Source organism: Harmonia axyridis, chromosome 6 (genome assembly GCF_914767665.1).
Source record: "Harmonia axyridis chromosome 6, icHarAxyr1.1, whole genome shotgun sequence".
In the NCBI taxonomy this organism is placed as follows: Eukaryota; Metazoa; Arthropoda; class Insecta; order Coleoptera; family Coccinellidae; genus Harmonia; species Harmonia axyridis.
This window is the reverse complement of record NC_059506.1, coordinates 26,847,663-26,875,072: the sequence shown is the minus strand read 5'-3', so window position 1 is coordinate 26,875,072 and position 27,410 is coordinate 26,847,663. Positions and strand designations below refer to the sequence as shown.

The following is a 27,410-nucleotide window of genomic DNA, read 5'->3' as shown; positions in this document are numbered from 1 at the left end:
TATGAAAATAATCATTTCCAAATGAATTTCGTAGAACAAATTTAATTGCTATTTTGAAGTAAGGTAAAAATTCTTCTGATCCAAGTAGTTATCGTCCTATAAGTCTTCTGAGTGTTCTTTTCAAAATCTTGATTCTATTCAGGATTGAATGAATCTTATGATGAGGATGCTCTGCAAAATTGACAGAGAGGTTTTAGGAAAAATAGCAATTGTTCTGATAAGGTTCTTAGTTTATCTTCTTTCATTGAATCAGGTTTCAATAATGAGTTTAAAACAGAAGCTGTTTTCTTGGATTTATCATTTGAACTGCGGAAAAATGATTCGTTTCATCGAAAACATGTTATCTGATAGGAAACTTCGTGTTTTTGTTGATGTCAAAAGTAGTAGTTTCAAAACTTTGAATAATGGACTTCCCCAGGGATAGGGTTTGTCTCCCATACTTTCCAATTTATACTTGTGTGACATCCCTGTTACCTTGCCTGAGAAATTCATCTATGCCGATGATATTGCTCATTTGAGTGGCATTTATGACTTAATCCAAACAAAACAGAAGTATCCTCTTTTCATTTGAATAATCAACAAAAATATATAAAATTGAAAGTGACTTTCAATAATTCCGTCTTGAATCATAATTATACTCCCAAATATGTTGGAGTTAAACTTGATTCTTCTTTGAATTTCAAGCTTCACTTGGAAAATTTATGTTTGAAATTGATAATAATAATTTCCTTAGAAAATTAGTAGGTTCTTCATGGGGTGCTGATGCCAGCACCGTACGGCAGCCTTTGCCTTGGTTTTTTCTGCTGCTAAATACTGTTGTTCTGTTCGGTTCAATAGTGCTGATGTTCATAAAATTGATGCACAGCTTTTAACGTTTCTATGAGAATTATAAGTGGCACTATTAGATCTACACTTTCAGATTGGTTACCAGTGCTATCACATATACTTCCGCTTCATAATCATAGATAGGTTGCAGTCAAGAAATCTTGGGAAAAATTTCATTTCACCCGAACTTATTTCCAATTGTGTCTTACCTCCCAGATACTAAAACTGCCAGATTCCAGTCACGCAAACTTTTTATGAATATACTTTCCTTCAATCTAATGGAAGTGACAAGGAAATTTGGCGTTCGGAATAGAGTTCTTGTAATGTCTTCAATAAAAGTCTTATCGTTGATCCTTCAGAGAAAGTTCTAGAAAAGTTGGACTTGTTGCACAATGTACTAATTATTATACATCAAGTCTTCACATCCCAAAAATTTAGAAACCTAAGGAATATAAGAAATAAAGCTATAATTTAATTTTTTCCTTCATTAAGATTGTTCAAGTAAATTTCGTTCGTATAGCGATTCCGCCATTATTGTGTAGCAATAAAATGGCGGATGCGCTCTCATATCTTTCCCATTCAATTAACTCTAACTGGTAGTTTTTCAAAAAATACAACAGTACATATATGAAAAATGTCTTTATTCAAACTAAAAGTATAAAAACGGAACAATCTAGGTTCCAACTTGGAAGTTTCACATAATTTCCTCGGAAGCAAGGGTACAAAAAGAAATATGGGTCACAGATCACCCCATCGGACAAATGCTACTTATTTCCTAGACACGAATGTTGATGACATCATTGAACCTATTTATCTTTAATGTACTAGCACAATATGAGCGTTCGTTGATACAGAAACGGTCCTCTTCTTATTGGTGGTGTTATTTGTGAGGAACTCTGACAAACTGCTGCTTTGCGTGTTTGTTGTCGATTCTGAAGACTTCTTCATTCTCATCGTGAACCACTTGAAAGGGGAAAGATTTCTGGAAGAGATAAAATAACGTGGATGATAAACTTCTAATTTTTTCATGCTCCCTAAGAAAGGGGAATAATCAAGCATAATGAATCATGATTCATGAATTCTAGCTATTAATATACTGACAAAGAAACTGCAACACCCTGAAGGAGCCTTAATTTTTGTTAAAACATAAAGAGTAAAGCAAGGAGTAAATGATTGAATTTGGAGAAAAAATCGAGAAGGTTTTTTCATGTAAACAATTTTGTTAGTAAAAACATGGTCTCTACTAACTGTCAATCTTTTTTTTTACGTCAAAAACTAACAATTTAAAATTATTTTCTGAACAATCTTCAAAAGAACAAGTTTATGATTTGTTATTGCTTTTTTTTGTAACCTAACTTTTGAAGGAATTTTATTTAATTAGTAAGAAATAAATTCTGATTGATTCGTATAAAAAATTGATTTACCCAATTGTGCTGCAAAGATGGGTTGAAAATATGCAGTATATTATTGGATTCGCTGCTGAATTCAATGGTGCCAGGCTCTGCACGAATGTTGCTATAGCAATATTCGTCTGGGTTGGCTGTATTTGTCCATAAACTTGCAGAAGATCGAATATAATATATGGACTCCAGCAAAGGATAAACACTGAAATGCAAAAGAAAAATGAAAATGTTCACTAGGAGTTATTTCTAATAATTTAAAGCATATATTTTAGAGAAGCTGTATATTCCAAGCCCAAGCCCAGTGGTTTTTACAATAATTATATGGTGGCCATTTTCAGGATTTGAATTTGTGTGATCAGAGTCAGTTCAATTGTGGAGCCATAAAATTCCCAATGAAACTTTCGAGTAGTCATTCAATTTTTTGTGAAATTCACAGTCATCCTATTTTCTTGATTCCTAAACCATTAAGGAAGAGAATTGAATTCACAAAATATTTGATTCCATTAAATAAAAACACCTATTTAATACTTGATAACTACTTTCTCAAATCTAAGAGAATATTTATTACAAAAATATTTGTGTAATAAATGATGTAACTATCTCTAGGCATAGTATAAGGAAACTATACTTATACTATGCTCTAGGTACCAAAAGAGGATCCATCGCTACCATCTTCTACTTCAGCGTTGGAATTAGAATAGATATGGGATTGAATTCACAAAAAATTTGATTCCATTAGAGATAAACACCTATTTAATACTTGATAACTACTTTCTCAAATCAAAGAATATTTGTGTAATAAAGGATGTAACTATCTCTAGGTACCAAAGGAGGGTCCATCGCTACCATATTTTTCTTCAGCGGTGGAATTAGAATAGATATGGAATTTAAGAGACATAGACCCCTGAAATGCCCAAAGCCTATAAGAAGGGGTCGTTTTTGCTTTGGAAATAGTAAGTTTGGATTTCCTAGGCGTGTTGTCCTCAGCTAGGTAAGGCCAGCACAGTCGAACACAATATGTTGAACATTATCATTAGAGCTTCTGCACCAGCGGTACAAAGAGCCATCAGTTAATTCCATCCTATTAAAATGTTTAATAAAAATGTAAACAGGTGCACCAGCCACCAGGCTCAGTCATCTCTTCCAATGGCTAGTAGTTTTTTGACATCAAGATTAGAGCAATGAGAAGCTTAGATTGTCTGTGGTTACTGCTTGTGCTCCATTCAGGGAAAAAAATTCTGAATGGCCAACTCATGAAGAAGTTCCTGATAGATGTACCACAAAAAAAAGCGCTGATTGGGGACCAACATAACCAAAATTCAATATCAAAAAAATTATATGTTTAAAGTACCGATAGAACATATTACCGTCAAACCAAAAATAAATAACTTGCTCACCACTCACGATAACCAAAGTAATCTTCACCGTCTTGATTTTAGCCCTTGGGATCAGACCTCTCGAACTAACCCTTTTGGAATCCGACCCTGAAAAACATTATATCACCTTCATTCACCATCAAAGCTCTCTTGATCATACCTGGCCTTTGTGGATTATGCGCGTCATACTTCATTTTTGCGAATGCTTTCGAGCTCTTGGTCCAAATGATAGCTATAATAACAGCATAGCAAGTGGCTATTATAGCTGCCGGTATAACGAATAAAGATATCGACACCAGGGTCATGTACAACCTCCACTTCCATTGCTCTGAAAATTCCAGCCAACACTGGGTCTGACCTGTAAAAAATATAAACAGATACTTTACTGAATCGTGGAATCAACTATTATTTTTATTATTTCACTGAATGGAGGTCGTTACGGCTTTGTCAGCCTACAGGGAACTGTGACCAAATTGATCTTTTGTTCTTAACCCTACCCATTTATACAAACCCAGGGAGGCCGTAATAGCTGTTAACGAAACCAACGACATCCTTAGGGGCCTTGGCTATTACTTCGTTAGTATCCAGGACTGAATTTCCAATGTGAGTGTTTCTTAGGCCAGTCAGTCCCGGACATTCGCACCCTTTGTCTTGCTGTTTCTACCTCCTTTCCACAGAATCCGCAGATCTCATCTGCTGACTTAACCATGCGGTAAAAAAAGGTATTAGCACCGACAGTGTCCTGTTAGCAGTCCCAACATTACCCGAAACTCAGCTCGTGGTAGCTTCAGCAGCTTTCTGGTATAGGTTGGTGAAAGCACCACAAATTTCTTCGTCTGTGAAAGACTCGGAGTATTCCACCAGAGGGTTTTCCTATTGTACCTCTCCAATTGTTGGACCGCTGTTAAAGATCTTTATTCAAGTAGACAGTGTGAATTACAAATAGTGCAAGTGTATATAGGACACAATTCAATGGTACATATAAGTATATATCACAAGGTAACAAAGGAATGTAGGCAGTGAACAATGGTATAAGAGAAAATCAAAAATTGTCTCTGATGACGCTCAACCGTTCACTCTCACACACTTGAAGCGGAAAAGGCCATAATCCCGAACACGAACACACATGCAACACGCACAAAAGATCAATTACGCTCTGTGGATCTTGCCAGAGGTAGCAAAAGATAAAATGCTAGTCCCACGCTCTGCGACTGACATCTTTGTGGATGGACCATCCTCCTCGTAGAGTTGTCATCACGAGGTCCCTTCTAATTGGCGTGGTGTCTATTGAGAGGGCTTGTAGAAGGGCACTGCTTTCTCGGCACCAGAACCCCCTCGCTCCGATGATGAAAGGTAGAACTCGAATGCTTCTGCCAGGATTCCTTGCCGCCACCACCTCCAACAGCTCTGGCTGATCATATGTCGCTCTTTTCAGATCATATGTTTCAGAGAGCGACCTAGGGGCCTCCCATGACACCCCAACGTCTGCAACTATCACCTCCGCGCCTTTGGTGCAGATCATATCTGGCTTGTTGAGCCTGCCTCTGGTGTCTCTGATGTGAGGCTCCTCGACAACCTCCCATCCCTTCTTTCGAGCTGCATCGACGATCCTCTTCACTACAAAATTGTGCCTGTTCATCCGCTTGGTATGGCCAAGTGGGCATTGCTGGAGCATATGGGAAAGGGACTCCACCTTACCGCAACCAGCTCTGCACATCCTGGATTCACGGGGGCCATACGGTAGCCCTCTCGTGGGCTGCGATTTGGTTCTCAACTTGATTGCTGCGATATAGTCCTCCCCTGACCACACCATCGGCGGTGAATGAACGTAAAAATTTGAGGCACCGTCGTTCTCAGCTTGTCGTGTACCTCCTCCATAGAATGATCTCTCCAACATTTCCGCATTGTTCTTGTCGACCGCGTGCTTGGTGTTGAGATGTGGCTTGATCATTTTTCTCACGCGGTCGGTCCAGGAAGTATTAGATGTCATTACTCCATCAAAAAGTTCACAGGATCGTCTCGTTTTCTCTACTCTAGCCATCATGATTATTGGGATCTTCCTGGAGAAGGAGAACACACCAAGACCCCCCAGATGTACGGGGGTATAAAGACTTTCATCGATTATGTGTACAGGCAGTCTTAGAATCTTATTTACTGCTCTTCTTATCTGCCTGTCGGTTTTCTTTAGGACCTTGGAGTTGACTGAAGGGGATTGCATGGAGTGTACATATCTCGGTATTAAATAGTGATTCACGAGATCAAACTTCTGTTGGGGCTTCAAGGGTGCTCTCATTATGCGGCCCAGTTGGGCATCCAGGTTGGTGGAGTCACATGGGGTAACCCCGGCACAGGTGTAGTGGTGCCCGAGGTATTTGAAAGTGTCGGAGACGGTCTCAATTGGGGGAATAGGAATTCCTGCCACGTAAAACTTTGGCGCCGGGTGGAGGAACAGCGTCTTCTTTCCCGGCACGACAGCCAGGTCCAGGGACGTGCACTTATCGGGGTTAAGTGTGAGATGTCGCGCTTCAAAGAATCTCAACGCGAATCTCAGTAGGAACTGAGCATCCTTGGTGTACTCTGCCATCAAAAGCAGGTCATCGGCGTATCCAAGAACGGACACATTGACACCACCGATGTGAACCCCCCTTCGTTCTTTTAGGGAATCCAAGAGCTCATCAAGCACCATGTTGAACAGGATGGGAGCGAGAGGATCCCCCTGCTTGACCCCTCTCCATATCCTGAAAACTCCAACCTCCTCTCCCCCACAGTACATCGTCGTCGACTGGTCTCGGAAGTTGGCCATAATTAGTGAGATGGACTGTGGATCGACTTTAAATCTCCTGAGTGCCCTCAGGACGGACGAGTGGGACACACTATCACTTCTTCAGATCCAGAGTCAGGACGGTAAGAGACTTTCTCGCCTTTCTCCTTTCTTTTATGATAGTTTGGAGGGTGAGGTTGTTGGCAAAGCATCCATCCATGCTGGTGAATCCCCTCTGACACTCATCGAGCCTCACCGACCACCGTCGCCGAAAGTCTCCCTGCCACTATCTTATTGACAATTCGCAGCAGAATGGAGGATATCGTAATGGGACGCCAGTTGTCCACTTTATCCAGATTGATCTTAATTTTAGCTATGAGTATAGTCCTACTGTGCCTTAAGGGCGCAGGTATATAGCGCGAGAGCAGTATCATATTGCACAGGAATTCAATCTTTTCTAAGGGTATCCTTGACAGACGACTTGAATCAATACCATCCGGTCCAGCGGCGGTCTTGCCTATGGCTCGAATGGTTTCCCGGATGGTAATAGAATCTATCGGTGCATAGATGTTCACCTGCTCCTTGTTTAAATCTGTAATGGGGAGGTCGTCTGGTGGAGAGGGGGACTCGAAGATCTCTCTATAATGGCTCATGATATCCTCTTTTGAAGGAGTGGTGCTATGGGTAGCTTGCTGGATGTCATCAATTGTATTGGTATTTTCCAAGCCCATAGAAGGGCTCAGGACCAACAGGTCTCAACCATGCTGCCCTTTTTGCAAGTCCATCTACTTTTTCATGCCCCGTTTCCCATAGCAGAGTTTCTTTATTGCCTCTGGCCAGATGCTTTATGCTATTACGGCACTTCCATGTCAGTAGGTAGCCCTGGCTATATGATTCTAGGGACCCCAGCGTGGCCTGGCTGTCCATAGTGATGTAAATGGTCATATTTACATCACTACTGTCAGCCAGGTCTGAGGTCTCTGGAATCATTTGAGGTTTCTTTTGAGACACTTTTGACCGCTAGTAATAATAATAATATTTATGATCCTTTAAGACAAACGAGTATAGGACAGGTCATAATAAAGCAAAAGAAAAAAAATTCAAAAAGATTAAACTGAACAAAATTTGCAATTGACTGTTACTCGTATAGTTCTAAGTCATCAAGTGTCTCGGTTTGCAAGATAGAGGGATCACTTCACTTCCCAAGGATATAAATATCCTCGTTTCAGGCCCATATGTCCCAATACCTATAATTTTTTCTGATTATGATTCATCGGTATACCATATGGAGGACTTTTCGTCCAAGCGATTTATAAAGTTCATTGCACGTCAATGCCGTTTCAAAGGGAGCTTCGAAATCGAAGATAGGGTTTTGCCAGTAGTTTTGAGTCTAATATCCCCGCGTGTTCAATCCAGTTTCCTGATGGATATTCCCATTGCGGGAGTAAAATCAACTAATTAGTTTGTCAAATTTGTCGATCAACTCCATTTGGCTTCATCGAACTCAATCGTATAATCAGTTGATTGAAGTATAGGATACCTAGGATAACCTTTTGGAAAAAATGAAGTGGTTTCAGTACAATCATTCATAAAATCTACTTCTTCCAAAAAGCTAGATCGGAATAAAAAAATGTTTCGATGAATCAATTCTAAGCTTGATTAGGGATTCATCAAGCCAAGTAGCTTGACATTTTAACCTAATACTTGACTTGAAAATCAAGCTCGTGAAAAATTACATACTTGAGCTTGACTTGACTTGATATTAGATATTTATAGCTTGACTTGATATCAAGCTACTTGATATTACTTGAGCTTTATAGGCACCCGTAGAACGGCATATATTTCTGCAATCTCGTGCGCGCTTAGACATAATAAGGGGATTCCTCGAGCGCCGAGAGACTGGAGCATTCGCCAGTGTGGCTTTATTGGTAGTTTTCTCACATTTCTATGAAATCTATTTGTAGATTAGATTTTGGTAGTTTTTCAAATTTGGTCAAAATGGCCGAGGATTTTCTATCAACGCCAGCATCTTCAGCTCTTGTTGAAAGACAATTTTCCAGAGCTGCTCTTATAGTTATAAAACCTCGCAATAGGTTAGGAGACAAATCCATAATTTTAATCAATGAATCACCTCCTAAATTTTCGAAATACCATTGTCACACACCCTGTATAGTTATTCTGAAGAATGATCTCAGGAAATTGTTAAGAGAGATTCAACAAGTTATGGAACAGAACGGCGTATATTCAACTTGAATTGGATGATACTTTTCGAAAGCGAAACATACGATATTATTTTTTTCAACCTGATATTTTTTTCGAAATATATTATAACTGTTTTTACTCACCCTGCACAATTTTTTCCTCGTATAAAAATAAAATCGGTATCGATAGAATGACGCTGAATATCCATGCCGTAAGTATCAAGCATTTGGCCCTTCTCCCTGTAATAAAATTCAGAATAATTTACACGCATTTTATAATATGGATGATCCAAGCTGGGATTAAGGGATAAAGCGAAAGTCTACCAAATCATTTTCGCTTTTATTACGGTTATTTTATAGGGTTCATCATGTGTAAACTCACATACAAATATAAAAAATTATGATTGGGAAATGTGACAGTAATACATGATTTTGTCGTTTCGCTTGTAAAGAAGGGTGAATTTCGTGCTTGGTAAACAGAAGAACTTACAACTCCCTGAAAACTTCATTGGGTGTCTTATGGCATTATATCTATCAATGCTCAAAGCCACCAGTACATATGTTGATGCGTAGGTGACAACAACCTGAAAATTAATACAGCAGAATTAATTGAACGTATTGAATACTAATCGCAAAGATTACCTGTAGGAATTTAATGATTTTACAAGCAATGTTTCCTGCATACCAGCTTACTGTGGCTCTCCATACTATATCTGTTAAGACACTTATGAGTCCAACGCATAAATCTGAAAAGTTAGTTAATGATGTTAATATAATTATTAGTTCATGACAATAAATTTGTTATTGATTTTTTCGAATGGAATAAAACAAATTGAATATACACGAATTTCAATACTAATATCCATCGTTTCGCCAACACTACTCAACAGACCAATTAAAAAGTCTCCGGTCTACCATAGTAAAACATTTTTTGACAAAATTCAATTTTATTATTGAACATAGTTGCGATACAGCGATTATAGCGATCTTCCAACTTTTCGATATCATTTTTGTAGTACGATTTGTCTTTCGCTTAAAAATAGGCCTCAGTTTTGGCGTTTACTTCTTCATTGGCGCTAAATTTCTTTCCAGCGAGCATTCTTTCGAGGTCTGAGAACAGGAAAAAGTCGCTGAGGCCAGATCTGGAGAAAACGGTAAATGCAGAAGCAATTCGAAGCCCAATTCATGCAATTTTGCCATTGTTTTCATTGATTTGTGACACGACGCATTGTCTTGATGAAACAGCACCTTTTTTTCTTCAAATAGGACCTTTTTTTAACGATTTCATCCTTTAAACGATCCAACAACGCTAAATAATAATCGCTGTTGATGGTCTGGCCCTTTTGGAGGTAATCAATAAATATAATACCTTGAGCATCTCAGAATACTGATGCCATAACCTTGCCAGCTGACGGTTGTGTTTTTCCTCGCTTTGGATTCGGTTCATCGTGTGCAGTCCACTCAGCTGACTGTCGATTGGACTCCGAAGTGAAATGATGGAGCCATGTTCCATCCACTGTCACATATCGACGCAAATATTCAGGTTTATTGCACTTAAACAGCTTCAAACACTGCTCAGAATCATTAACACGTTGTTGCTTTTGATTGATTTTGAGCTCGCGCGGCATCCATTCTGCACACAGCTTTCTCATGTAGAAATATTTATTACTAGCACGGCCATCTGTGCATCAGACCGGGGACTTTTTAATTGGCCTGATAGTTAGACAAATAGACATCACGTCTCCGAAATTCTTTAGAAAAAGAAGAAATTTCAAGATTTTTAGTAGAGGCTCCAGATGGAGATTATTTGCATATAAAATGAATTATTATTTGAAAGTAAGTACTTTTTATTCCGATATTTATTAGTTTATTTTGAAGCACTCTTCATAAAACGATTGCAAATTGAAAATTGTGATTGTTTTCTTTTCAGATCGCATTACTATTTGGCATTTGTGTAGCTTGCAGGTGCGATCAATTTGTAAAAATGGATGTGAAAGTCCTTAATGATTGTGACAACATAGTGATAGTTAATATTCCAGTTTCAAAAACCAAGAAAAGACCAACATTCATTGTTTTTAATGAAACAATTAGCGAAGTGTCCTTCTTGGCTTCATACCAAAAATATAAAAATTCACGACAGCCGAAAATACCCCATTCTAGATTTTTCTTCAATTATTTCAATGGAAAATCACCTGTAGACGTATTTGGAAAAAACACGATGGCCAAAATTCCTTTCAAAATTGCAACATTCCTGAAATTGAAGAACCATGAAAATTAAACTGGTCATTGTTTCCCAAGAACTTCGGCTACGCTCCTCATCAATGCTGGTGGCAATCTGGTGACACTTGGAGGTTGGGAGTCCAGCAAAATTGCTGAGGGATATGTCGCTGAATCGTTAATTAAAAAAAGGGGAATAGCCAGTCAAATAATTACTGGTCAGCAATTCAATTCAATATCAAATTCTTCCAAGGACCAAGCTGATAATTTCACTACGGAAGTTGTTCCTTCAATAGAGAACAATCTTGTAAGTAAAGACAATATGTCAATCACCAATCATCAAAAAAAGATTAAAATTTTTGGAGAAAGTGGATTTTCTGGAAATATCGTTTTTCATAAATTGAAGAATTGTACAATTAATATCTGTCGTTGAGTTTTTATTATCCCTTTTATTGTGATTTAATTCAATTAGTAATCTTTTTTCTTCGAAAAATCTAGTTGCCGAGGTCATAAGAGACAAAAGAGTGTTCAAAAATTCAGTAGGAGGAAAAGTCTGCCTCCTGGGGAAGAAAAGATTTATTTTCCTCCCTGATTGGCGTGTTGAAGATGATGTTTTCGATCAAGGTATTCGAAAGAAATGTTTACGTCAAATTTAATTAATTTCAAGATATAAAAGTAGGCGCCGAACCCAAAAAGTCTTAGTTTCAATATGAATGTGGGTATCAACAATTTTGAGACTACAACCAAATACTATTCTTGTATACCTATCTGAAATAAATAAAGTAGTATAAAACTTTGAATACTACGGAGCAAATTCTCAATGATCAAAAGTTTTCTGGCTGTGAAAGATTATAATATATCCAGATAGAATTTACTTGATATTAGGATAACCATCGCGTTTTATTTGAAACGATAATCAGTAAATTGCGGTAAATTCTTTTTTACTGCAAACAGGTATCAAAATTCATCTTTGAAGAAGTTCCAGATGACAAGTGGTTACTTGCAAAGTTAATTTTAATTTTTGGTACATGCAGTATTGTTATTTTTGTGAGATATAATGAAAATTATAGTTCATTACACGTCCAGAAAGGCTTTTCCCGTATGCTTGCTTGACTTGGTCACTTCCAAAACTGGTTAATGCAAAAAAAATTGGAATGGGTGTTGATTGACGAAAGGGGAGAGGAAGGCCAAATTACTTTTTCGTTTCTTCGACAAAATGTTTCCAACATAGTGTCTAAATGAAATTGTTTTGAAGGTAGTAATACAATTTTTTCATGGAATGTCAAATAAATTGATCATTTGTTTGTATTCAATGAGATTGATTGAATGAACTTCGTGAGAACACATATCTTGAAAATTGAGAGGCCAAACTAGCGGAAGGCTGACGAATTCGTTCTTATGACCTTGAATGACGAGAGCGCTCAAAAGCTCCTTCTCACTTCACGAACTCCCGTCAGTAGGCGTTCTCAATTTTTGTCTGTTCCTGTCTGGGTCAGTTTCTGCCACGAGGTTTCACTAGAAATGTCAGTTTTTAGATTAGGAAAGCAGAAGGTCGAGAAGCATAGATAGGTATCGGATGAAAAGCAGCTTCGGAGTTTAGAGTTCATCAGGAACCTTCTACAGTTGCTAGTCTCCTGGCTATTGAATACATCGCTGACGAGTACATTGAAACTCAAATAAGCAGCAACAAATTTTGTTTTTTTTCCACCTAACTCAAAGAAAAAAGGTTTGGAATATCGTTAGCAATCAGTATCGAAGATTTGGAATCTACATGAGCAAAAGCATTAAAAAAATATCATGAATTTCGATTTATTATTTATTTCATGTAACTTACCAGCAAAAGCCAGATGTCTTATGAAGTAGTTCATTCTGCTCTTTCTGGATCTTCCAACCAACAATGTGTACAAAACTGCAATATTCCCGACAACTATCACTATGAACAACAGCCATAGCACTGTGAACTGCTCAACCTGAAAAAGAAATTTCATCATCCAGATATTCCAGAATCATTGTTGTTCATTTTGTCATCACTTTAGAGTAGGCAATACTCATAAATACTTACATAAATGAAAATAGCAATTGAATAAATAATAATTCAGTCGAAATCTATTTATTATGAGAGAATTTTATAATGATTTAGTGAGAAAGAAAGCTGAGAATGAAGAAATAACAAAATGTGGTGTCAATAAAAAATGATAACATATTTGAGGTAAGCAAGTAGTACTGTAACTGTAGAGCAATTGAATAGTAGTAATAGTTAATAATAAATAACAATACACAATTAGAAGTGTATATCTTAAAAACAATATTTATTAATGAAGATCAGAGATGTTGAATGAATAAATTCCTGCTGTGAAAAGGTAAGAACTGAATGATCCAATTTTTTCTCTATCGAAAGATAAGCTGCATTTCTCCTCTGTCTCTGTATCTGAATTCAGTTTTCCAGACACCAACTAGCAACTGTTGAGATTAGGATCACAGGATTATGTAGAGGTTGTTGGGGTCAGGCTTCAAAATAATAATTTTTGGCTGGCTGCATGCATTTAAGATAAATGGGATGATTATAACTAGTTGATTCTATGTTCAATCTTCTGTGAGAAAGAACCTTGATCTAATTTGTTCGAATGTAATAAATTAATTTTACTACTAGCGACATCTAGAGTACCGTCAGAAAAGTAGTAGAAAGGGAAAGTGTCCCAGTCACCCCAAACACAAGTTTTGTAACTTCTGAAACTAGGTGAACATGTATCTGAGGAGTAATTCAATCCTGATTCCTGAACCAACAGGTCCTGCTCATGCCTTCTCAAATCGATTCACGAAAACTGAAGCGCTAGGTGGCACACGTGGTTTTTATGAAGATTTTGTATTAGGAGAATAGGAAGATGAAGAGGCCAGTACATTTACACATGCATGAGATATGCTCGCTCATCTGATCTATATGTGACTGTAGCAACGATTTGATAGAAAGAAAGAAATTTTAGTCTGAATTAACAACAAAGAAATAGATTAATGTTGACATCCTCATTCGTTTGTTACTACATTCAATGTTAGAGAAAATGCATTTTCTTAGAACATTTTTTTTTTCTTTCTGTTTTCAACGCTGCATCTTCTACATCTGATGGCAGGTTTTTTCCTTCATTTGTTAATTATTTTCCATACACATTTCGTATTCGCTTCGTATACAAACGCACAAACCAGAATGTGAAATTTGTTTTACATCTGTTGACAGAGTAGTTCAAATTTCAACTCCTATAGTAAGTAACGGAGCAAGAAAATTTTTTTTTAATTTTATTTTTCAACTGAATTTGGACGACGATAAAATCGCATTATCTTCTCAAACTCAAAAATAAAGTACAAATTGATTATCGTCTTGTGCAATAAATAATTCATCGTTTTGTGATAATCTAAAATCATTTTTATGCATTTCTTTCTATAAACAATAATTTATACATATACAGAGTGTGTCAAAAATGTGTACCTAGCTGTCTAGGGGTGATCGTTAATTGAAAAATAAGTATAGTTGGATGAATAACTAAACTTATGGCCCATAATGCATATTAAGGAAGATACATCCTTCCGAACTTGATAAAATTCAAAAAAATTCTTCGCATAACTTCTAATCGGTAAATGCCACCAGATTGAAATTGCATAAATATATGTTATTAAAATGCTTGTTTTTATTACACCTCTACATTTCTGATATTGTTATAAAGGGTGTTTTTAGAGGGTGATTCATGATTTTTTTTGGGACAACTTCTTTCGTTGTATATTCGTTTTGGTGAAAAAATAGAGGTATGAAAACTGCATGAAAAAGTTACTCTTATCCAAATAAAAAAAATTGAACCGTTTTTGAGATATTCGAGCTTTTGTAGTAAGTAACATGATGTCAGCAGATTCATTCCATCGCTAGATTCATCGTTAACCATAGAAGTTGTTCCAAAAAAATCATGACTCACCCTCTAAAAACACCCTTCATAACAATATCAGAAATGTAGAAGTGCAACAAAAAAAACCTACATTCCATGCACAAAATTTCGATCTGGTTGCATTCATGTTTTTTAATTTTATTAACTTTGGAAGGATATCTCCCTCAATATGTATTTTGGGCCAATAAGTTTTATTCATCAAACTATATTTATTTTTCCATATACTATCACCCCCAGAAAACTCGATAGACTTCTTTGACTAATCCTGCATATATAATATTTATTTTCAAAACGTCGACTCGGCCGATGATGAGACTCACGTAGAAAAACAATTCAAACGAAACAGTATGTGGATTTCCGAATGAACCTTATGGCTAGTTGTCATTTGGTCCGTTTTAGCGCACACTGTTCCTCAAACCTATCAGGCTAACAGGAACTGAAAGAGTATATTCTGGCTTGATCCACTGCGTTATAAAGCCAATTGAGCACTAACATATTTAAGTTTTTGAGAGATCCTCCTCTGAATTGATCGCTTTGTCATTTATTTTATCACAACGTCTGTTATTTTTAATTACACGAAATAATGACGATTCCGTTTTCAAATTTGATTCTGTCCGTGCGTATACATACACGATAACTTTCGAACGGAAAGACCTATAAATATGAAATTTTCAGAATAGATTCGAATCTCGAATGACGCAGTTGAGTTATTTGATAGGCAAAATCCGACTATGGGTTTCGTATATATGGTTGTTCTAAATGTTGTGTTCCTGTTGATTTCAAAACTGCACGTTTGATAGAGATGCAAATTGGCATTTTGAAGTAGAGTGACAATTCATAGCCTCAGGCGAAATTTTATGTTGATCGCTTAAACAGGAACATGTAAAATTCAAGAAGAATATCGATAATTATACAGGGTGAGTCAAGAATGTGTACCGAGCTTTCTGGAGGTGTTAGTATACATTGAAAAATAAGTATAGTTTAAGATATATCCATTCCAAAGTTGATAAAATTCAAAAAATTTCCCCGCATTACTTCTGAACGGTGAATTGAACCAAATTGAAATTTCGTGCATAAATGTTTGTTGTTGAAATACATCTTTTCTTTACACTTCTATACTTCTCTGATATTGTTATAAAGAGTGTTTTTAGAGGGTGAAACATGATTTTTTGGAACAACTTCTATGGTTATTGATGAATCTCGCGATGAAGGAATCTGCTGACATCATTTGACTCTAAAAACTGAAATATCTCGAAAACAGTAAAATTTTTTGTATTTGGATGAGAGTACCTTTTTCATGTTATTTTCTTCGCTCCATCGAATGCTTCTATTTTTCCACCAAAACGAATACAACGAAAGAAGTTGTCCCAAAAAAATCATGACTCGTCCTCTAAAAACGCCCTTTATATAACAATATTAAATGTAGAAGTGTAATTAGAAAAGCATTTCAACAACTTACTTTTATGCACGAAATTTCAATCTGATGGCATTTGCGGTTTGAAACTTTATTGATCAAACTATAGGTCCTTATTTTTCAATGTACTATCACCCCCAGAAAGATCGGTTGGACACCGATGGATATTTTAAAATAAATACCCAACATTTCCTCAATTACAGATTCGATCAGGTTGAGATTTATATTAAGTACATAGAATATTCATTTTAAGCTCCCTGCGAAGTTTCATGTAGAAAGCTCAACTAGAACTATAGAAAATTCCGAAAAGATATAGAAAAAGCTCAATATTCCAACGTACTCGATCGTAATTATATTTAGATTGTAAATCTATAAAATAGCACTTCAAAAATTTTTATACTACAGAGACAACATATCCTATCTAGTTGAAATTTTGCGTATTCATAAAGAATAGCATTTCCAATCTTGTTAATACCTGAAATCGATCAATTTTTCTAATTTATTTTAATTTTTTTTGTATCTTGAAATGTAACAGAAATCAAAATTCGCTACCTCCAGTTTTTCTCAGGAACCATTATAAGACTAGTTTCATCAATTCATCCTTGACGTTTAGCAGATTCAAATCAAGAAACGAATTCAAACAAAATTCTTCTAAAACTATATATTCATACCCGTCGCACTTGATATATATTTATCGAATGTAGCTGAAATATTCCATGAGATCGGAATGAAAACTGAATTTTTGTGATAATTTTACATTGTTTCTACATGCCCAAATGGAAATTATAAAATTCCTTCACCAATGATTCCAAATTTGTTGAAAACAATGAACCCAATTGAAAGAATGCCATACTTCTTCAACTTCATGTTTACCTGATAAGGGATTTCATGTTACCGTGGTAAACGTCGTAACAGTCGACAGTGAAAGTGATGAAAAAGAAACTAGAGGATGTTTTTTCCATAGTTATTTAACATCTATATGGTGATAATGATATTTACATAATATTATGAAATAAATAATACATCACTGAATGTTGTTTGGGTACGTCATCTGAGATCCACATGCGGAAGAAAACGAGGTATTCTCCTTATGTTCCTGCTCTCCTAATCTAGAAACGAAACGATTTGTGCGCTATCCAGCAAGCTGCCCAGCAAGCACTCCTAGTTATTGGGACAAACACACTCGTGACTTGTTGCAGCTGCACTCTTTAGGCAGATTTTTTATTCATTAATCATTAATTTTTCCCCCAAAATTCGAGTTTCTGCAGATGTTGATTTTTTTTCTTCTCTGAAAAATTAATATTCCGATAACCTTCAATAAACAATAAATAAACTCCCTAAAAAAAGTTCCACAATTCATTATCTTCGAGTGTGCCATATACAGGGCGTGATGAATAGTTGCGAAAAAATTTTGGGGGTGATTCCTTGTCATCTTTTATATAAACCTTTTTTTTCTGACCCTTCCCTACTTAGTTAATGAACCCTAAAAACGGCGCCCGAAAAGCAGCTTTCAATTTTTCCTTAGAAACCACAAAACATTCACACAAATGAAATTAAGCTGATATTTCATGCAGGCATTAAAAAAAAAATTGTTGATGTTCGTCTATGATTCCAAGGAGTAGAAAAAGCCACCCCTCTATCTTGTTTTGTTCATTCATAAATAGCAAATGTTCGATAACTACCAGTTGAAAATTTGTTGAAAATGAATTTATGTTATTTGTGGAGATAACGTAAATTCATATAAATTATTTATCACCGAAATATATTAAATATTATCAAATACCTTGTAAACAAATATTTTATTCTCTAGATATCAATAAACTTTTTTGAATGCATAATTCAACTATTGATGAATATATTAAATATAAATCTGCTGTAATAGTTGTAAATAAATAACCTCCAAATAAGTGCTTTATTAATAAAAAAATATGGATTTCTCTCAGTGTATTAAAAAGGATTGGAAAATCTGAGAATCATGGCAGACAATTAATTTATGTCAAAATCACATGCAATGATCAATTTTATTCTTTTTCATTCCATTACATTCAAATCAACTCAGATCAATGAAATATTTCTACCTGTTAACGACTATGGTCCCCTAATCACTTAACTCCAACTGAGGTTTGACAAGGCTATCATCAAAAACTATCAACAAAACTTTTTGTTCTCTAACACCTAACTAACACTTGCTTCTTTGAAAAAAATATTTTTCAAACAAATTGGGTTGAATAGGTTGAAATAAGATCGGATAATTTCAGTATAAACATAGTATAAAAATAATCTTTCCTTATACTATGGTATAAATATAAAATACAGATTTGAGAAGTTTGTTTTTTTCTAAAAAATCCACACACAACAAGAGCTCCTCTGTCGGTCTTCTTACGAGAACGAAACTCTCACCTCACAACCCTTTTTGCACCTAACTATTTCAAAACGTATCAGGCTACCATATGATGCAGAGGGTTGGGGAAGTGTTAAGCTGTTTGGAATGTCTGGATATACCAACTTCCATTCAACTCAACAGAAATTATTTTTTCAACTCGAATTCAGGATGTTTCAAAGGTCTGAAGTCCTAGAATTTAATTTTTATATGTAAATTGAATCAATGAATCAGAAAATTTTCATCCAAATTTTAGTGCAATAATTTTGGCGTCGGATAGAACAATTATTTTCATGAAAAAAATATCCTATAAACATATATCCTAACAAGCTTCGTTTTCAACATACAGGGTATTTAAACTTATCCAGTGGCGTAGATATAGTGGTGCGATGACCCTTTCCTTATTGAAAATCTTAAATCAACAGAGCTTCATTAAAAAAAGAGTTGTCTCTGAAATTTTTTCAAGAATCATTTTCGAGATAATCGAGTACAAAGCGAATACTATCTACAAAAATAAATTTTACAATCAGTGATAAAATGAAAAAACAAAAATTGGCGTAGTCTATTATAACGCTTTCAGATGGCGTTTAATTTCAGAAAATCTTTTTATCAGACATACGCCAATTTTTGTACTTTCATTTATAACTATTGACAAAATTTAAAAAATTAATTTTTGTGGATAGTATTTGCTCTGTACTCGTGTATCTCCGAAATGGTACATGCTATGAAAATAATTCAGGAGCCCTTTTTTTGATGAAGCTCTGTTGATTTCAGAAATGAAACAAATTTCTTGAAAAAAAAGTCAGTGGTCTAGATTTTCAATAAGAAATCATCGCACCCCTATATTTATGCCACTGGATAAGTTTGACCGAAGATACTCATCTAATTCGAATCATTACATTATCAAGACTTCAATACCTGAAAAGTTAAAACAATGAATATAAATAATACTAGAGTTATGTGTAAAAATCTGATTTTTTTTCAAACTTTAACAACCTGTATCTCGAAAATAAAGCTTGTTAGGATATACTATAGGATTTTTTTTTTCATGGAAATCTTATATCAAAACCCTATATTTATGTCGATATTTATTCTCGGAGGATATCACACCTATACTCTGCAATAAATAACAAATTAGATATTTTCTACTATCAGCAGAGGAATAAACAACGGAACAGTCCCTTCGAATTTTGATGCGAAAAGGAAATAAACTCATGATGGGTTGAGAATTAATGATAAAATTACGATAAGAAACATGTAATTTGTTTCGAAGGGTATATAGAATAGAATAGAATAATGTTTATTGTCCCAAAACAAAATTAACAAAAAAAGTTTTATACAATCAGTAAATGTAGTATAAACCTATTAAAAATAATAATAAGCAAATTAACTAATTATTTAATCCATAGCCAAAAAGTGTCGAACTTGAAATATGTAAAATCGTTAGAAATTTCAAAAGATACCACTTGATACCGAAAAATAGTGGTGATTTTTTTATTATTTCGGTATACCTGTTGAATAGTGCTACTTAAAATTCCGGATTATTTTTTATGTTCAAGTTCAACTAACGAAAGTTGTAAATCAGAAATTCTTGTTGGGTCCAAACCGAAAAAAAACACATATTTTTGCATATCCTGTATTTTATTATTACTTTCTCTAAACGATATATACATGGCTATTTACAGGGGGAAACATTCATGATACATTTGTTCAAATTATAATTACAATTAGCACCTTATCTGTGATCATACCAAATGAAGAAAATTATTGATTCATCTACAATTATTCACCTATATAGATGTGAGTGAAGTAAAAAAAAATTCTAGAGATTATTGAACAAAAAAAAAACACATATAACGGGTGTTTTTTTTCGAGGTATATAACTTTAAGTTGGCATTACTGTTCAAGATGGCGACCGATTTAACAGCTGTTAAGTGATTTATTCTCAGTTTGGTTTGGCAATTCATCATCAATAGACTCACGCCTCAACAACGCTTGCAAATAGTGCAATTTTATTTCGAAAATAATGGTTCTGTGCGGAATACGTATCGCGCACTACGTCCATTTTAATTTGTTTAGCGATGAAGCGCACTTCTGTTTGAATGTCTACGTCAACAAACAAAACTGCCGAATTTGGAGTGAAGCTAATCCTCAAGTCTATGTCGAAACACCGTTACATCCAGAAAAACTGACTGTTTGGTGCGCTTTATGGGCTGGTGGAATCATTGGTCCGTACTTCTTCAAAAACGATGATGGCCGGAACATTACAGTCAATGGTGATCGGTATAGAGCCATGATTACGAACTTTTTCATTCCTGAATTGAACAACCATGATGTCCAGGAGCTGTGGTTCCAACAAGACGGCGCAATATGTCACACAGCTCGTGCCACAATCGATTTATTGAAAGACACGTTTGGTGACCGCCTAATTTCACCTTTTGGACCTGTGAATTGGCCTCCAAGATCTTGTGATTTAACACCGCTAGACTACTTTCTGTGAGGCTATGTAAAGTCATTGGTCTATGCGGATAAGCCACAAACCCTTGACCATTTGGAAGGCAACATTCGCCGTGTTATTGCCGATATACGGCCACAAATGTTGGAAAAAGTCATCGAAAATTGGACGTCCAGATTGGACTACATCCGAGCTAGCCGTGGCGGTCATAAGCCAGAAATCATATTTAAAATGTAATGCCACAAGATTATCTTGCGGACAAATAAAATTCATGTCAATCGAATAATCCATCGTTGTTTTATTGCAATTTAAAGTTCTATAGCTCTAAAAAAAACACCCTTCACGTCTCAGGTGGATTTAGCTTGTTGGGCCCAGGCCCTTCTGAGGTCTTTGGGGCCCGAGTCCCTGGTCCCAGAGGCCCTGAAAAGAGAAAATAGTGGGAGCAAGTTCGTTTCTTTCGGTTGGAAATTGGAACCACCTTCTCGAACTTATGCTAGCCTATCATAAAGTTCAATCCTTTCTCAATCCCTCGGATTTGTAAATGTCCCGGGTTCTATCTATCTCTAAACCGAAGATTAAATAATATGTAGATATGAATAAGAATAATAAGTATGGAAGAATATTTCAGTATTTCTGTTATGCGCTGAGGAATTTGGTAGCTGGTAGAATTACTTGTGAATCTGGATACTTTGTATCAGGATCTCAGGAAAAAAGAGAGAAGTTTTTCTCATGAGAAATTCCTACCACAACTTTGCGTTTGATGTAGAATCTCGGATTGATTTCAAACCTATCAGAACAACGACCGACATTGTTTCTGTGGTTGATGAATGTCGATTTTGAAAAATCTCAGGAAACTTCAGATTGAATCAAATATTTTTGATATTATCTATAACTAGCTCGGAATTTTCCAATTTTGTTGAAGAATCCGGCAGTGAAGGTCTGCACCATTTCTCATTAGGTATATTTAGTTATTACAGATGTATATTATTGCTGTTGTTTAGTTTATCTAAATGACTGATTCTGATGATACGATCCTAATGCAATAGGGTATGAACATTCGAGTTATTATTATTCTTTAAACAAACTGTATTTTAACCTAATCGAAAATAAAGAGGTAATTTTTTTCGATTTTCTCCTTGAATTATAGGTAACAACGTATATGGTTTTGGTGACTCAATCACCGTTGAATTTCATCAAGTTTCACTTCATTACTAAGCTTCGAATAAATATGCATTTGCATAACTGAATATTCTAACGCACGTTTAAGACATGTTTGAGTTGAAGTGCTTATTTCCGTAATTTTCTCTCGTATCTGTATATTTCGGAGATAAAATTTGTTTTTAAACATGAACAAATCTAATAGAGCCCTACTTTGAAAATACAGGGTGGTCCAGATCAATAACGTTGGCGTCGGATTGAACAACTCTTCTCACGAAAAAAAAGTTATCATCTAAAAATATATCCTCACAAGCCTCGTTTTCGAGATACAGGATGTTTTTATTTATAACTCTAGTAGATATTCAGATAAATATTCAATTAAATGTCATCTGAAAGCGCTATAATGCCTACACTACGTCAATTTTTGTATAATTTCATTTATCAACAATGGGAACATTTGATAAATTAATTTTTGTAGATTTTCGTGGATATGTAGTGTTTGCTTTGTACTCGATTATATCGAATATTTCCCTCCTGTCAAAAATTCTATGTATCTGGAGAACAATTATCGAAAATTACAGCGATAATTGCATTGTAGGAAGCGAAACTGCACTGCGATAATTGTTCTGTTCATAGATGCATAGTTTCTATGCATCTTACACAGTTCGAATCTATGGCAATTCCATTCTACATCAGTTTGACAAGTGATGTAACAGTTTATTCGGGAAATATTCGTAAGTAATTGCACAAGTGCATCAAAATTACCGATAATTTTGCATGACAGCGTGTTGTCATAAAAACTGCATGAGTTCATTTTCATTTTTGGAGAAAGAGCCCGACACCGAAGGTGGAGGGCTCTTTCTCCAAAAATGAAAATGACCGAATGCAGTTTTTCAAAGAAAACACGCTGGAATGCGAAATTATCCGGTCATTTTGATGCACGAGTGTAATTCGGGGGAATATTTCCCGAATAAACTGTTACATTACTTGTCAAACTGATGTAGAATGGAATTGCCATAGATTCGAACTGTGTAAGATGCATAGAAACTATGCATCTATGAACAGAACAATTATCGCAGTGCAGTTTCGCTTCCTACAATGCAATTATCGCTGTAATTTTCGATAATTGTTCTCCAGATACATAGAATTTTTGACAGGAGGGAAATATTCCCCCGAATTACACTCGTGCAGTCGTGCATCAAAATGACCGGATAATTTCGCATTACAGCATGTTTTCTTTGAAAAACTGCATTCGGTCATTTTCATTTTTGGAGAAAGAGCCCTCCACCTTCGGTGTCGGGCTCTTTCTCCAAAAATGAAAATGAACTCATGCAGTTTTTATGACAACACGCTGTCATGCAAAATTATCGGTAATTTTGATGCACTTGTGCAATTACTTACGAAAATGTTACATTCTAGGAAAAATCTTCAGGAGACCTTTTCTTTAAAAGCAGTGGTGTAGAGTTTCAATAGGAAAAGGATCATCGTACACCTATATCTAAGGCACACGACAATTTTGGCAGGTGAAACATTACACTATTTAGACTTCAATACGTGAAACTCAAAACAATGAATGTTATAATACCAGAGTTGAAAGTAAGAAAGATATTCTATTTTCAAACTTTAACTCCCTGTACACGGAAAAAAATCGTAATCTACATTCAAGTATAAGGATAATCTTGAACAAATATTCTAAATCTAAGTTGTTTTAATATTGCGTTGAAACTATTTTACTTGAAACAAAAATATCATTCTTTCATTTCAAGAACACACATATACTTGTTTACCAAGATTACAATATATTCAACTGAAGATTTCGTGTTCTCGATTCAACAAGATCACTAGTATGAAAGCAAGAATAGCTATCAAGATCCATTGAAAATCATTTTGTTTCCTCTAGAGAAAATGTAATACATAAGTCAAAATTAATAGAAGTCGATCGAAGTCTTGTTTTGATATTGACTTGAAAGAAAACCATTCTTATAACTAGAATATTAATCCTCAATTGTAGTAAAAATTGTTTTGATGGAAGAGTTGCACTGATTATATTAAGAATAGTTGTCTTGGTTGAAATCTGAAATATCTTCCGCGAATTCAACTACTGCTCTTTTGAAGCATACACTATTCTTAATCCAAATACTAATATACGCAAGCCAAATACAGCTACGCTCTACTACGGCTGGCCGTTTGTTCCCGCGCAGATTGTGGTTGGTCGGAGCGAATGATAGGGCTTGCGCATGATGCTAGTCTAGATAGTTAGAACTAGTGGAAAGTGGAAAGTTTATTGGCAGACATTTTCGAAGAGAGCAGGAACAGTTTTTTATAGTTTAGTGTTCATAATATTTTTAGTGATTTATTATTATGGAGAAAATTCTAGACGAATGGGAATTGGCCGATTTGATTCCAATATTCAAGGGTGAGTACCTATATTTACAGATATTCTGAAAAATTGTTTTATGCACTTCGTTGGTGTGAATGAAAAAATTAACAGATTGATTGTTGGCCAGGTATCATTAGATTTTATACTGAAATTCACGCTTTGGGTTTTCAGAGTATGGAGTAACACCTGATAATATAACTGAACTAACAGAAAGCCTAATTAAGGAATTGATCCCTAATATCGGAAAAAGGATGAAATTCACTGAGAAGTGGATTAAGATAGTGGAGTCGTCGGTATGTACTCAAGTATGTTTTCTTTTCATTCATTATTTTTGTGATGTGATATTTTTTTAATTTTTGTTATACGTTTTTTTTATGATAATATATTATATATTTTTGACGAATGTTATATGTTTATGTTGAGAAAATAAAATGTGTTCAATTTTTTCCTTTGTAAATTCTGTTATCACCCAAAATTCCATTTTCAGGTACCTCATAAGAAAAATATGGAATGTTGAGTGATCCTTCGGAGAAAATAATTATTGTTGTTATCCCTCCATCAGCTATCCGTTTTTTAACGATGTGATATTAGACCTTCCATATTTAATCATTAAAAAAAAACTCGATGTCATTTATTTCAAAAACCAATATTGAGGGATTATACGATATATGCTCAATATGATTTGTCGAGATAAATAATATCGTGATACCTAATATGTTAACACTATGCCTGAAAGGTACAAGTTTCTCTATATTTGAAGAGATAATAGATGATTTCCAAAATAAATTCAACTTCATTTCACGTAACTCAAGTATAATACAATTCGAAACTCGGTGGTTTACAATTCTTCGGGTATATTAATCGCTAGAGGTAACATTACCTCCGAGATATAGGGTACTTCATTATGTACGATTACTGTAGAGTTGTACCAAGAACCTTATTTCACTCTACAGTAATCGTACACAATGAAGTACCCTAAATCTCGGACGTAATGTTACATCTAGCGATTAATATACCCAAAGAATTGTAAACCACTGAGTTTAATTTATTCTTATTTGGAAACTAAGAAAGTTTTGCCAGAATATTGTTCTATGTTCGATCCAAGAAGTCTTATTCTTATTCGAAGTTTTGGGTAGGTTTACTCGAAGAATGTTCTATACTCATTCCAAGAAGCCTTATTCTTAATCGGAAACTAAGAAAGTTTTGCCAGAAGATTGTTCTATGTTCGATCCAAGTGGGCTTATTCTTGGTTAAAGTAATCCTTCATCTTGATTTAAAAGTTATTATACTATTCTCAAGTTTACTTTTCCTCATATGAAGTGTAGTGAACATTTACGTTTAAGAATAACGTGCATCTTGCATTGAGTCAAGTAATGCTTGCGGATATATGAGTCTAATATTGCTTCCAGTCAAGACTACTAGTCTTGGATATAGCATATATTTTTTTCAGTGTATGTCGCAAACGAAGCTTGTTAGGATAAATGTCCATATGAACTTTCTTTCATGAAAAGAGTTGTTCTAACCGACGTCAAAGTTATTAGACTTAAATCTGGACCAGCCTGTATATTACACAAATCGAAAACAGCTTTTGATCTATTACCTACCCAACCCGTATATGGAATGGAGTATTCATAGAAAATATTCATCCCAATTGCTGACATTAACAACATATGGTGAGAAAGATAGGAGTTAACCTAATCAAAAATTCGTTTCAAACCATCAGTTTGTTGTCATTACATAGTCAAATGTGAGTAATACCTGGTAAATATCTGTAAATTTATTTTAAATAGAATAATATAATATTAATATAATCTTCAACAAATGTTTTATTTAAATATATAAATATAATAAATGAGTTTTCATTGCATATTTTTGATATTTTAGATGCACATTTGAATGCATATTTCGTTTTTTTTATATGCGTAGGTATGTATCCGCAACCTATTCATTACTATAGCTACAACTATACTTAAATTTCTTCTCGGTTAGATATATTGTCACTGAAATAATCTCAGGTTTATTTTTATACACATTTCACTCGATTTTTTTTTTGTTTCTAATGATCAACACGCAATTTTGCTGGAATATTTGAAGTGTTAGGTATTTTAGGGAAATGCGCAAGATCTTGAGACTGTCGAAGATATTGAAATATTGTGTTTTTTGTATTTACTAACTTCTTGAATTTTCTTTAGTTCTGGTAACGAAATGGACATAATTTTGCAAGCAGTTTGAAATCTCGATCGAATTTGTACTTTGTAGTGTTGAGATTATTAGGAAAACAACGATTATATTTACGATTTCGACTTAAAAAATGCAGACTTCGTGATGAAATGATTTAGCGCTTCATTTGGCGTTTAGGGACGATGATGAAATAGCAGAATAGGCAGAAAGATAATATATTTTCCCGAACGTACCTACACATCCACGATATGCTGATATCCTGATCAGAAATCCAATAGAACAAGTGCATTTTCATTACGGGTGTCCCGCTTGACGTGGTGGATCATCCCAGGCCTCTACTAAAACCATACCACCTCCTCAATTTCATTAATTCCTGATAGAAAATCTTGTAGCACTCGATTGACGTCTCTATGCGCCATACGATTGATTGACAAGCGTTTTTGGTCGGTATTTGAGCCGAATTCGAACGATATTAATGAAAAAATTGGCTTGTTGGGATATACAGGGTAAGTCAGAAATGTATACCGAGCTTTTTAGGGGTGCTAAGTTCATTGAGAAAAAAAGTATAGTTTGATGAATAAACAAACTTAGGTATGGCCCAAAATACATGTTAAGGGAGATATATCCTTCCAAAGTTGATAAATTTAAAAAAAAAATTCTCGAAAAACTTTTATTTATTTCATTAACTTTGGAATGATATATCTCTCTTAACATTACATAAGTTTATTTATTC

The 27,410-nt window shown here is 35.0% G+C and overlaps 1 protein-coding gene and 1 long non-coding RNA gene across 2 annotated transcripts in view; one reads left to right on the top strand and one right to left on the bottom strand.

The window, feature by feature from the left end:
• Positions 1-1,449: 1,449 nt before the first annotated feature.
• LOC123681630 (cardioacceleratory peptide receptor-like) overlaps positions 1,450-27,410 on the bottom strand; it is a 146,862-nt gene continuing 120,901 nt past the window's right edge. The window contains exons 2-9 of the mRNA XM_045619851.1: positions 12,618-12,753; positions 9,209-9,312; positions 9,057-9,150; positions 8,711-8,806; positions 3,765-3,962; positions 3,626-3,712; positions 2,250-2,430; positions 1,450-1,807 (exon numbers count right to left, since the gene is read on the bottom strand). Coding sequence (XP_045475807.1) covers positions 1,642-1,807; positions 2,250-2,430; positions 3,626-3,712; positions 3,765-3,962; positions 8,711-8,806; positions 9,057-9,150; positions 9,209-9,312; positions 12,618-12,753 — 1,062 coding nt within the window. The 3' untranslated portion in view covers positions 1,450-1,641. The remainder of the gene's footprint in view (positions 1,808-2,249; positions 2,431-3,625; positions 3,713-3,764; positions 3,963-8,710; positions 8,807-9,056; positions 9,151-9,208; positions 9,313-12,617; positions 12,754-27,410) is intronic.
• On the top strand, positions 24,391-24,986 carry LOC123681632. The gene is made up of 2 exons (XR_006747699.1): positions 24,391-24,532; positions 24,668-24,986. It is a non-coding gene; the product is annotated as an uncharacterized LOC123681632 (long non-coding RNA).